Consider the following 13,417-nt stretch of genomic DNA (forward strand, 5'->3'; position numbering starts at 1 on the left):
TAAACTGTGTTATTTGGTTTCTTAAAAATTTTCACCAAAAAATGTAATTTAGGCTTATTGACTTTAAGTAAATAAAATATTAAGATATTAAACAACGAAAAATAAATAAATTTTGATAGAAAGATCACACCAGGATTTATATTTGCTCAGCCTTAAACTACATGCCTAATCTAGTCCTCAAGAGTTTACTCTTGAAATTTCCACTAACAATAGCTTGAGATTTTACTCCAGGATCATCCCAACAACCTTCCTTACAACAAGGTTTTTTATCAGGTTTAGCTTGCAACCCTCAAAGTCAATATATATATATATAATATATATATATAATATATATATATATATATATATATATATATATATATATATATATATATATATATATATATTCTTGAACCAGAAATGAGTTGAGAAGTGGTGGTGATAGCGGATCAAGGCTTCTGATGCAGTAGAGTGTAGGGGTCTGCGAGGTTAGTACTCTAACACTCAAGTAATTATGTGAGGGATAAGAGTAAAATGAAATTAAATTTAAAACTTGTTACCTCAATTTTTCACCTTCAATATATATAGAGAGATAGTAAAATAATGAACTCGCTATTTGTTATTAGTAAAATAAGGAGAATCGTTAGATGTGCTTGCAATTGCAATCTCTCGTGGTTATTAATATGATAAACCTTGTGTGCTAAGAATATTCTAGAAGGAGTGAGGTTCCTTTCATGTATTCGGTCGGGGTTGATGTGGTCTGCCTACAACATTTCCCCCCTAAGACCTTGCGAATTTGTAGGAAGGCGGGGGCTAGATACTTCAGCTCTGGGAGCCGATCACTCCTTGGCCACCTTTGAATAAAATGAACTTGAAAATTGTTTTCACCCGAAGTGATCACGGATGAGATTTTGAAAATCTTCTCTTTGAAAAATATTGTGAAAAACAAGGTATTAAGCATAACTTCTCGAATCATAGAACTCCACAAGAAAATGGGGTTGTGGAGAGTAAAAACTGAGTTTTATAGGAGTTAGCGAGGATGATGCTTAATGAAGGTAATTTACCAAAGTACTTCTGGACCGATGCTATTAGCACATCGTGTTATATTTTAAATAGGATTTTGATACGTTTTATTCTAAACAAAACCCCCTATGAATTACTTAGAGGTAGAAAACCTAATGTTTCACACTTTCACGTTTTTGGATGTAAATTCTTTATTTTGAACAATGAAAAAGACAATATAGGTAAATTCGATGCTAAAGCCGATGAGGGTATCTTCCTCTGATACTCACAATCTAGTAAGGCATATAGGGTCTATAACAAGAGGCTATTTATTGTTGAGGAGTTTGTTCATGTCTCTTTTGATGAGTCTTTCAGAAAATTGTTGGGAAAGGTATGTCATTTCATGATATAGGTGTGTATTCACATGACATTCTCAAGTAAGTCGATGAAGGGATTGATCAACCTCAAACGGTTGAAAATGAGAAAGTAGAAAATGATGATAAATAAGAGGAAAAGGATGAGAGTCTGGCTGCAGTGGATAACCTTACTTTGACTTGGAGAACATCCAAAGATCATCCTATTGATAATATACTTGGAGATATCACAAGAGGCGTGACAACACACTCTAAGATAATTAATTTTTGTTATCACTTTGCTTTTGTGTCACAGGTTAAGCCTAAAAATGTTAAAGATGCATTACTTAATAAGCATTGGCTCATGGCAATGGAAGATGAGCTAAATCAATTTAAAGGAATGATGTTTAGGACCTTGTCCCGCGTCCAAAACATCATTAAGTAATAGGCACAAGATGGGTTTTTAGGAACAAGCTTGACGAAGATGGAGTGATAACCCCAAATAAGGCCCAGTTAGTCGCTCAAGGGTACAACCAAGAGGAGGGTATTGACTATGAGGAGACTTATGCTCCGATCGCCCGACTTAAGGACGTACGCCTTCTTCTTACATTTGCTTGCTCTAAGAATTTCAAATTATTTCAGATGGATGTGAAAAGTGCACTTCTAAATGGTTACATTATCGAAGAGGTAAATGTTGCTCAACCTCCCGGTTTTGAAAATCATGAGTATCCCAATCATGTTTTCAAATAAAAAACATGTTTTGTATGGTCTAAAACAAGCACCTCGGGCTTGGTATGAGCGACTAAGCAAGTTTTTGATTAATCAAGGGCACTTAAGGGGAAAGGTTGACACTACTCTTTTTATTAAGCGTCGTGGAAATGATACTCTTCTTGTTCAAGTATATGTTGATGACATTATTTTTGGATCTAATAATATGCAACTTGTCAAAGAGTTTTCTAAGCTTATGTAGGAAGAGTTTGAAATGATCCTCATGGGGGAGTTAAATTACTTCCTAGGTCTTCAAATCAAACAACTTAATGAAGGCACATTTGTTTGTCAAACTAAGTATTGCAAGGACTTTCTAAATAGATTTGGCATGGTTGATGCAAAGTCAATTGACACTCTGATGGCTATAAAGGTAACTTGGAAAAAAAAATGGTAAAGATGTGGAAGTAGAAAATATAGAGGTAAGATCGATTCTCTTCTATATCTCAATGCATCTAGACGAGATATTATGTTTAATGTCAGTATGTGTGCCTGATATCAATCATCTCCTAAGGAATCCCATCTCAAAGCCGTCAAACTTATTTTTAGGTATCTTCATGGTACTTCGAATTATGGGCTATGGTATTCCAAAGGAAGTGATTGTAGCTTAGTTGGTTACACTGATTCCTATTTTTCCGGTTGCAAATCAGATAGGAAAATTACTAGTGGAAATTTGTCACATATTTTCAAATTCCTTAGTTAGTTGGCATAACAAGAAATATGTTTCAGTTGTGTTGTCAACTGTCGAGGCGGAATACGTAGCGGTCGGTAGTTGTTATGCTCAAATTTTGTGGCTTAAACAACAATTATTTGATTTTAATATAAAACTAAGTTGTATTCCAGTTATGTGTGACAATACTAGTGTCATTAGCCTAACTAAGAACTCAGTGTTACATTCTCATACAAAGCATATTGACATTCGTCATCATTTCCTACGCGGTCATGTTGAGAAAGGTGACGTCTTTTTTAAGCATGTTGATAGTAAAAATCAACTTGCGGATATTTTTGCCAAACCATTTTCGACTGAACCCTTCTTTAACATTCAACATGAATTAGGGATTCTTAACATCTCAACACTTGACTAAGTTTTATGTTAATGCACTTTGAATATACCTTGTCCATCTAACCTTCCTTGAAAGGCATACTTCATAAGAGTGCATTTCTCATCATTTTACAAGTAAGGTACTATCGTTTCATTTTCCATTTTTGTGTAAGCTTTTCCTTTTGTATGTTGTTTATGGTCCATATAATTGATGTTCTTGATGTATAAGATAGTTCATGTATGTTCACTTCCAAAAATGTCTAATTGTTGTATGTCAATTTATATACTTATAGTGACTTTATACTATCTTCATTTTACTTGAAATATAGTGATTGGTGCATCGGTTTGGTATCTATTTTCTCATGAGTTGTGATTGAAAATGTTACATTGTTAATAATATTCTTGGTTGTGTGTCATTGTTATGTTTTCATCTTTGTTTTTGGTTTGTGTGATGGTACTTTATTTATCGCCTTACTTGAGCACATGTGTGTGCAGCATTTCGGGAGCACCAAAGGAATATGCCCCGTAATCGTGTCGCTTTTGTAGCATGTCAAGTATTCTGTGTTCACTTTGTATCCTTCATTATCCATGCTTATGTTTTGTTTATTTTTAAGCACTTGATGTAACAATTCTATTTTATTCTTTACTTCTTTGCTTTTATTTATATTTAGGCATTCTTATTCAATAGGAATAACATTTTATGTGAGTGATATCGTGTTAATTCTCTTATCTTTGTAATCCACCCATGTGTGGTTTATATTTGTTTATGCTTATTTATGATACTTCTCATAAATTGCTTCGTTTATTTTTTATGTTGTCAAATGGGGAGAAGCAAGATAAAGATTAAGGATGCATATATTCAGGGGGAGGATCTATTCATTACTAATGTGTCGTCTCAAGTCTTGCCATTATAAAAAAGGGGGACTATGTGAGTGCATCTTCCGTTAAATTCTGCTATAAGTGTTTTGTATGATGTCAAAACTAAGATTCTTTAGCATTTATGTATATTGGATGGTATCCTCTTATTCTCTATGTGCATCTTAGCATTCGGTAGCATACAATTCATTGGAAACATCTTTGAAAAGGTCTCATGTATTAAACATGCATTAAAAATCAAGTTTTATGAAAAATTGATGGTCAGGTCACACATGCATATGATAGGTCGACACATACGTAAACAGGTCGGCCAATAGTAAAAATCTCAAGGCTATAGGTCGACACATCCTTGCTACATGTCGGCACGTATACTGCAGTATTAAAGTCTATAGCTTTTGTTTCATGTGCCGACTCCACGGGTCAACACATAGGAGGCATATGACATTGATAGGTCGACATATGACCTTCAACAGATCCACCTATGCCTCGTACAGGTCGACACGTGACTCTAACAGGTCGACCTATACGATGATTTTTTTGCATATTTTCATATTTTCTCAAAGTTCATTGCATTCCTTTTTTCTCTCATTCACTCATGCATATATATATTATATATATATATATATATATATATATTATATATATATATATATATATATATATATATATATATATATATATATATGTATATATACACACTTCATACATGCATCGTTCTCTAGTAAGGTTCCTAGAGTGAGTAAAACCTACATGAATCCAGGATTTCAAAGCATCTCATCATCTTTAATTCAATCTACGCATACACACAATCAAACTACACATAATCACTTTTTGATTGGGTGTCATCTAGATTAGGATTTGATAACATCCAACTAGATTTGTTGTACCGAGAATATTGGGTTAAGATCTTTGAGGGATTCAAATCAGAAAATCAAGGTGGGGTTTTCCTTCAAGATCTTTAGGGTTTGAAGGTTTTGAACAAGATTGTGCAATTCGGATTTGGTCGAGTGAAAGTCTTGGGACTAGGTGTGTCATGCAAGGGAGTAGCGTGAAACGGTGGATCATGTTGACAAATCTTGGGTTCAGCAAGTGTGCGTTTGGGATTAATTCAGTCGGGTGAAAGCCTTGAGACAAGGATGTCATGCAAGGAAGTAGCAATAATATGTGAATTGAAGTGGCATTGTTGGTGTCTTGATTAATCTTTGATCAAGTTTTTTGGAGGTGTTAGAGTCAAGAACAAACGTAGGGTTTGTGAGATTTGATTTCTCATCTCTTGTATGCATACATTTGCAAAGTAAGATTTATTATAATAGTATCTCAATTCGAATTTGATTTAAGGGCAGACGTATCCATAACAATGTCGATTGGGGAACTACCTAAACAAATCCTTGTGTACTCTCCCTCTCTCTCTCTCTCTCTCTCTCTCTATATATATATATAATATATATATATATATATATATATATATATATATATATATATATATATATACATATATATATATAGATAGATAGATAGATATAGATATATATATAGATATATAGATATATATATATATATATATATATATATATATATATTATTTTTTTTCGGTTCATAAATTGTTGATTACTTTGATCTCTTGATCTATGCCTATCGTCTAACATTTTTGACCAATACAAAAGACACGTGCATTGTGATTGAGGAAGGTGGTGGTGGGCCTCCGTAAGTCCGATTGATGAAATTTTTGAGTTTGTTTGTTTCGTAGTCTAGTTTACACAATGTGGACAATATGATATTGAAAATTTTAGTTGGTGTTCTTCAAGTGAAGGAAATATTCAATTGAGAAGAACTTTTTCTAGTGGAGGACACGTGAATTGTAACTTAGGAAGCTGATGGTGGACCTTCAGAAGTCTGATTGATAATTTTTATTTTTATTTTATTATTTGTTAGTCAATTTTACACGATGTGAATGGTCTGATATTGAAAATTCTAGATGGTATTCCTCACTTAAAGGAAATAGTTAGTTGAGAATGCCAATTTCTAGTAGAAAACTTGTGAATTGTGATTCGGGAAAATCATAGTGGACCTCTCCGAGCCTGATAGATGAAAAAATTTAATTAGTTTACTTCTTAATCTTATTGATGAAAATTTTGAATTTATTTGTTTCTTAATCCATTTGTTTGAATTCCTTCTTTCTCATCCCCCTTACTGACCACCTTAGATAAAAAAGAAGTGAAAAATATTATTTACTGTTAATTATAATATAAAATATAATTGACTAAATGGTAAATGGTTAAGTGTTAGACTTACTTGGTTGCAAACGAGAACATGAATGGGCGCTCATTTATCGGGGCGAGCGACGACATTCTTGACCAACCCCAAGCTTGAAGCAAATACGCACATGAAAAAAAAGTACAGGTATTCTTTTTTGCAGTTTTACACATTGCATTATATAGATGGGTCAACACAGTTGAACCCCAACTATAAGTGTTTACCTTATTAATATTGAGTAATAAAGGTAAATGCATTATATTTACAGAATTACTTGTACTTTCTGGAAACAAAAAATTGCCAAATAAAATCATAATATAACACCGAGCTTTTATTATTTTCTCATACTCGGTTGAATCTTCGGACAATACTATATTGGCATAATATTGTTTAAGATATTTTAAATTTATACCTTGCCCCCTTGCTTGACCGGATGTGTCTCCCTCAGTTTCGTCGTCTAACAAATGGGCACCCAATAATTCATTGTAGATATTATTGTCTTGGTTAACTCTACCATTCACGGCCTTTCCATCTATACTGAGACCCAACAACATGTACACGTCCTCAAGTGTGACGGACGCTCACCAATCGGAAGGTGAAATGTGTGGGTCTCGGGTCTCCACCTCTCCAACAAAGTCAAAATGAACTTGTAGTCCACCGAGTACGAAACAATGTTGAGTAGATTTCCAAATCCACATCCTGTAATATATGGTTCTATTAAAGGATTGTGGGGTACATATTCATGTACACGGCATCTAAAATGCTTCGGATCCTAATAACAAAAAAGTAAGAAAATACAATAAGAAAAAGAAATACATAATCAACAAACACAACTCTATAAGAAGTAAGAAAAATATAGATAACAAAGGTATAACACTAAAAACAGAAAAAGTAAAAAGAGAGAGATAACATACAAATGTCGAGATATTCTCGAGTGTGCCTCTGTGTTCATCACACATAGTCAACAAAGACATGATTTGATTTTGCAGAGCTTGAGTGTGGTAGAGGATTAGTGTGACAAAGAAGAATATAATTGAGTATTAATGAAGATGATTTGATATTGTTGATATGAGAGACTATTTATAGATGAATGAGTGAGTAGGTTTGTAACCTAAGAAGAATGGGATTGGTTGCATGCAATGGCAAAAAAAGATAATGGAATGACAAAATGCAGAAACCATGTGAAGAATCTTTATTCTAGACGCATGTGAAGAATCCAAATGCAAAGGAAGAGGCGCCCTTCCTCTTGGCGCCTGCATGTGATTCTTCACATGAGAGGAAGAGGCGCTCTTTCTCTTGGCACCTTAGTGTAGGGAAATGGGAAGGTGCGCCCTTCCTAGTGGTGCCTTGGTACAGTTTTTGTGAAGGGGTGCCCTTCCTCTTGGCTCCCAAGTTACTTTATGGCGCCTAGGGAATGGGCGCCTGTTGGGAATATTAGGGCACGTGGATTTCTTGGTTCAGAGATTCCTGGATTCCCTGGGCGCATGTGTGTTCTTGTCACTCTTGTCACTGCATGTTAGATTCTTTTTAATGCATGCATGGTCAAGTATGTACAGACAATGACCAAGTGATCAATGCAACGCTATTTATGCTGTGCAAATGAACAACTTACCAATGCATTCAATTCCAGTAAAGAAATTTACATATTTAATATTTGAACAAAATGTCTTCCACACAACATTACATGATCAGTGCCCATGTCGAAGGTGAAATATTTGATCATCAGTTGTTTGGTTTTTGTTTTCGAAACACAGAGGTAACTCGGTTTACAATAAATCGACGATCAAAATTTTCAAATATGAAACAAAGAACAGAAAAGAAATTGCAGTGCAGTAATGTGGGCCAAATCATCTATAAAAATCCGGTTTGGTTTGCATAAAACCAGGTAAAATTTTATCAGAAGAAGATTCGAGATGATGACGATGTTCAACATATGTTTGTCAGTCACAAGTGTTTTGTGAAACTAATGACGAACAAGCTGAGGTGAATGTTCCAGATGACGAAGAAGAAGAAGCCGAGATCATGGTTGATTCAATGGTGAACGCTGATGAGGAAGAGGAGCCAATACCATCAAGTTATGTATATTGCCCACCCCAACACATGACAAGGTTGAATTTGGGTTCAGATGAACCTTTAGCAGATGTATGGTACAATCCTTACGTGCAGATGCAAGGATCTTTGAAACAAGGAGACACATTTCACACAAAAGAGGAATGTGTAAAAGCCATTAAGAAATTCCACATGCAACTATCAGCTGATTTCAGAGTTGACAGAACTGACGCATCGAGGTATAAAGTTTATTGTTCGAATGAGCACTTCCTTTTTAGGTTATCAGCTTCGTACCAGAAGAGGAGCGAGTCTTGGGAGATTGGATCAATGGGTCCAGATCATACATGCATGCTGACAAACCCAATACATGATCATCGTAAATTAAGCTCTCAGCTAATATGCGATGAAATATTGTCTGTCATTGACGATAATCCGTTGTTAAAGGTGAGTACAATAATCTCGCATATTAGGGCAGAGTACGAGTACACTCCATCATATAGGAATGCATGGATAGCTAGGACAAAGACTGTTGAAAAAATGTTTGGCAATTGGGAGGAGTCTTACAAACAACTTCCAAAATACTTGTTGGCTCTAAAATAATATGCTCCCGGGATAATTGTCAAGTTGGAAACATTGCCCGCGTATACACCAGATGGTACGTGTGCTGTTGGAAATAGAATATTTCACCGTCTCTTCTGGGCGTATCAACCATGTATCATAGGTTTTTCTTTCTGTAAACCAATTATACAAATTGATGGTACATGGTTGTACGGAAAATACAAAGGAACATTACTGATGGCAGTGGTACAAGATGGGAACAACAATATTTTTTCAATCGCCTTTGCTCTAGTTAAAGGGGAGACTGCTGAGGGATGGAGTTTTTTCCTAAGAAATCTCTTATTGTATGTTGCACCTCAGCCTAACTTATGTTTGATCTCCGACAGACACCCTTCAATCATCAGTGCATATAATAACATTGACAACGGCTGACAAAATCCTCCTTCGATGCATGTGTCTTGTATTAGACATATTGCTCAGAATTTTATGCGGGAAATCAAAGATAAGACGTTGTGGAAGAAGGTTGTCAATGCAGGTTACACATTATCAGAACCTTCTTTCAAACACTACCGCAAGGAAATAAGATTGTCAAACGAAGATGCAGTACGGTGGATCGATAGTATTCCATTGGAGAAATGGGCTAGAGCATACGACAACGGTCAGCGTTGAGGCCACATGACAACAAATCTTGTGGAATCAATGAACTCTGTCTGTAAAGGCATCTGTAACCTACCAATAACCGCTTTGGTGTAGGCAACATATTTCAGGCTAGGGGCGTTGTTTGAAACCAGACGCTCAAAATGGAGTTCAGTGTTGCAATCTGGACAGTTGTTCAGTGATGCTTCAATGAAATTCATCAGACATGAAGCTGCCAAAGCAAACACACACGTGGTTATGGTCTTTGACCGAACTAAAGGTTGGTATAATGTTACCAAGTCCATGGATCACAATGAGGGCATGTTGATGGGACAGTACAGAGTCGAACTAGATAGAGGTTAGTGTGAGTACGGGAAGTTCCAAGCCTTTCGTACCCTCTGCTCCCATGTAATTACGGCATGCTCAAAGGTTCGAAGAGATCCATCCTACTTAATATCTGAAATTTACAAAGTCGTCAGCCTTTCAAATGTTTATAAAATTAGTTTTTCCGTAGTGGCAAAAGAGGATTATTGGCCAGAATATCAATGGGACATCGTCTGGCACAACGAAGTTATGCGAAGGAAGAAAATGGGTCGCCTAAACAGCACCCGGATTCGAACCGAAATGGATATGGCGAACAAAATGGTTAGACTATGTAGTTCACGCCGTCATCCAGGTCACAATCGTAATAACTGTCCTAGTGTTGGAACAAGCACAAGCAGATAAATTTACATGTACCTCTATTGCAATATATGAAAAGCTAAATTTATTTCATATTAGACGTCTGTGACGAAAGTACCATTACATAAACAGTAACACAAATAATTATAACAAATACAATACAAGAACTATGCAATTACAACCATCAAAACAATTTTGAACATGTAATGCATCATCCTACGAGCGTCTTGGTCGGTCTTAATATCCACCCATTCGCGTACTTCTCCATTTTGGTTGAATGTGGACACAAGCCATTGTATTCTTCTAATCCGTTCACCCCATCCAATTTCTCTATCTAACCAACTGTACAACATCCGATTAAGACGTTCAAACGTATCTGTATTCCAAAGTCGAATCTGTATCAGAGCCGCAACGACGGAAAGTATTACATCAACATTTTGTTTCTGAATGTATGCAGACATTGTTGAAATAGAGAAAATTGAAATTGATGGTGGTTGTACTAGACAAATTATGGTATTAGGAGATGAGTTTGAGTGAAAAATATTGCATCAAGGCGTGGTATTTATAGCGACGGAACATCAATTGTACATAACATGTGGGTGCCTGAGGGATTGACGCTCACATGAAAAAACATGCAGGCGCCAGATGAATTGGCGCGCACCAACCAAATGCACATAGGCGCCAGGAGCATTCGTGCCTCCTCATGAGGGTCAATGCATGCGCCACTAGCATTTGCGCCTTCTCATGAGGAGCTCAATGCATGCGCCAATATTATTGACGCCTCCTCTTAATGCATTGGGGATACGCCAATTCATCTGACGCATCCTCTTCAAAGAAGGCGCCAATGCATGCGCCAATATTATTGACGCCTCCTCTTAATGCATTGGGGATACGCCAATTCATCTGACGCATCCTCTTCAAAACCTGATTATTTTTGATTTTTTTTTTTTAAAAATGATTATTTTAAAAAAAAATCGAATATGTTATCTCTTCAATAATTTTTCATTAATACTAATAGTTATTGCTATCACATTTCAATAAGTAATAATATGACATTTTAAAATTCCATTAAAAGGAAATGAATTATTCCTCCTATGTACAGTAACTGAGATAATTTCAATATAATCTACAACTTATTCAAAATATTTAAAATAATTAAATAAACATAAAACAACCATGTTAATTGAAAATAATACTTTAGTCACCATTCAAAACTGATGAAAAGATATTGAAAAACATTAAGAAGGTTAATTTGCCTACTCATGTTACGATAAGCGGTAATATCAAATTCAAGTATGGCAAGTTTGCTCCAGGATTTCTTTGTGATTCTGATTCTTGAAGGAGGCGCAAGGGATCCATTTGGTGGAAGGACTCGAGCAAGGGATTCATTCTAATTCAGTTGTTTGCTAACTAATATACTCCTCATAAAGAACCTTGTAAAACTATGTTTTTTTTTTGGACAAAAAGCTTTTAAAACTAGCTATTTAGGGGTCATAATTTTATATAAAATCTGCTTTTGTTGATTGACAATAGTTTTCAGTTTTCACAGTACTGATTTAAATTAACATCTAAGCAAGCTAGTATAATGCTGTTTGTGAGTCATGTGTCATGGCATAGTGAACCGCATATCAGATCTCACATTAAGATAATGATTGGATGTGAAACATTACCGACCTCTACAACAGTTCTTAACCACAAACGATAAAAGCATAGATATAGTATTATTAATTTAGATTATAAGGCAAGTTATGCAGCTAACTACATCACACGATAAAGCGTTAGCCAAAACTTTCTACATCACACCATTTGTGGAGATTGGTCAGTATAGCCAAATATTATGTCATTTTTCTTTCGAGTTTATATATTTCAAAGTCTTCACTTCACCATTTTTTCCTTTCATCATGCTACGTACGTTCTGACTTGTCTTCTTTACCATACAAGATAGTGACACACACACACACTTGCCTCTAAGTGGTTAAACACCATTTTCATTTTCTTTTCTTTCCCCCAAGAAAAACTGACAAGGAAGAACATGGATAAAGCTATGACGAAACTTGGAAGCTTTTGGGTCTCCAAGAAAGCCAAGGAAGAGATTTCCCACATAACCAACGACTTATCTGTTAGTCTTTTTTTCTGTTTCTCTTTCATTTTTTCTTCATTTCTTCAATATCGCCTTTAGATCTTGATCATGTTTGATTTATTATATTTTTCCAAATTATTATCCGTATCAAGAATACTTATATGCATTAGCACTTTCAGTCTTTCTCAAATACGGTTGAAGACAAGGCTAAACTTTTCATCAACAAGCTCAAAGGTACTACTTTGGGAGAAAACAGGTTACAACAACAATTTTGATGATAATAACAATCAAAACAACATTTGACTCTTCATTCTATTCCATTTTCTTACAGGAAAAACTCAGAAAGCCTTACCGGATCTCCTACGAGAGAACAACCTTCCTCCAGGTCTGTTTCCTCGTAACATAACATGCTATGAGTTTGATGAATCAAAAGGAAAGTTGATAGTGCACTTGTCGTCCCCTTGTGAGGTATGCTTCAAGGACTCATCCATTGTGAGATATTCTAATCGTGTGAAAGGGACACTGTCAAAGGGGAAACTCATTGTTATAGATGGTATGAAAACCAAGGTTCTTATGTGGGTTAAGGTCACAAGTGTTTATGTTGAGAGTTATAAGTCTGACAAAGTATGGTTCACTACTACTGGTGTTAAGAAATCAAGGCCTAAAGATGCCTATGAAATGCCTCGTGAAGCTATTAAGGTTGAAGAGTTTTGATTCCAATGAATATAGACATAGACTTATTAATTATTGAAACATTCATTAACTCAATTTGTGTGTGGAATTTTAAAGGTGTGAAGCTATGAGATATATATGATAGTGTAGTATACTTGGATTGGAAATAATATGTACATTATACTTTATATTGTGTTGTGATCTCTGTTAAGAATGTTAAGAAGAGCACTTTGTGTTTGCAAATCCAATGTTGTTTCTGTAATTGTTAGTGTGTTAGCTCTATTCTATATGTACTTTGGATCACGATTCCCTACAGACACACCTTCCCGCATTCACGCATTCAACATGTTTTTTTCGTTGTATTAATATCAAATGGTTAAAATTTAAGTTTAATATTTTTTTTTAAGATAATTAAAAATTATATCATAAATATAAATCGTTTGATCTTGATCCAACTATTGAGAATATACC

At 35.2% G+C, this 13,417-nt stretch overlaps 1 protein-coding gene across 1 annotated transcript; it reads left to right on the forward strand.

Moving 5' to 3' along the window:
- Positions 1-11,964: 11,964 nt before the first annotated feature.
- Positions 11,965-13,189, forward strand: LOC127073754 (uncharacterized protein At5g01610). Its single transcript, XM_051014977.1, has 3 exons — positions 11,965-12,313; positions 12,454-12,508; positions 12,606-13,189. The coding sequence occupies exons 1-3, from the start codon at positions 12,227-12,229 to the stop codon at positions 12,986-12,988; spliced, it is 525 nt and encodes a 174-aa protein (XP_050870934.1). The 5' UTR covers positions 11,965-12,226; the 3' UTR covers positions 12,989-13,189.
- The last annotated feature ends 228 nt before the right edge of the window (positions 13,190-13,417 follow it).

This window comes from Lathyrus oleraceus, chromosome 4 (genome assembly GCF_024323335.1).
Source record: "Lathyrus oleraceus cultivar Zhongwan6 chromosome 4, CAAS_Psat_ZW6_1.0, whole genome shotgun sequence".
In the NCBI taxonomy this organism is placed as follows: domain Eukaryota; kingdom Viridiplantae; phylum Streptophyta; class Magnoliopsida; order Fabales; family Fabaceae; genus Lathyrus; species Lathyrus oleraceus.

Bases quoted from the DNA above. Each gene is read 5' to 3' on its own strand.
- LOC127073754 (XM_051014977.1), top strand. From the start codon at position 12,227: ATGGATAAAGCTATGACGAAACTTGGAAGCTTTTGGGTCTCCAAGAAA. The intron at 12,314-12,453 runs GTTAGTCTTTTT...TAGCACTTTCAG, and splicing joins ACATAACCAACGACTTATCT to TCTTTCTCAAATACGGTTGA. The intron at 12,509-12,605 runs GTACTACTTTGG...ATTTTCTTACAG, and splicing joins TTTCATCAACAAGCTCAAAG to GAAAAACTCAGAAAGCCTTA.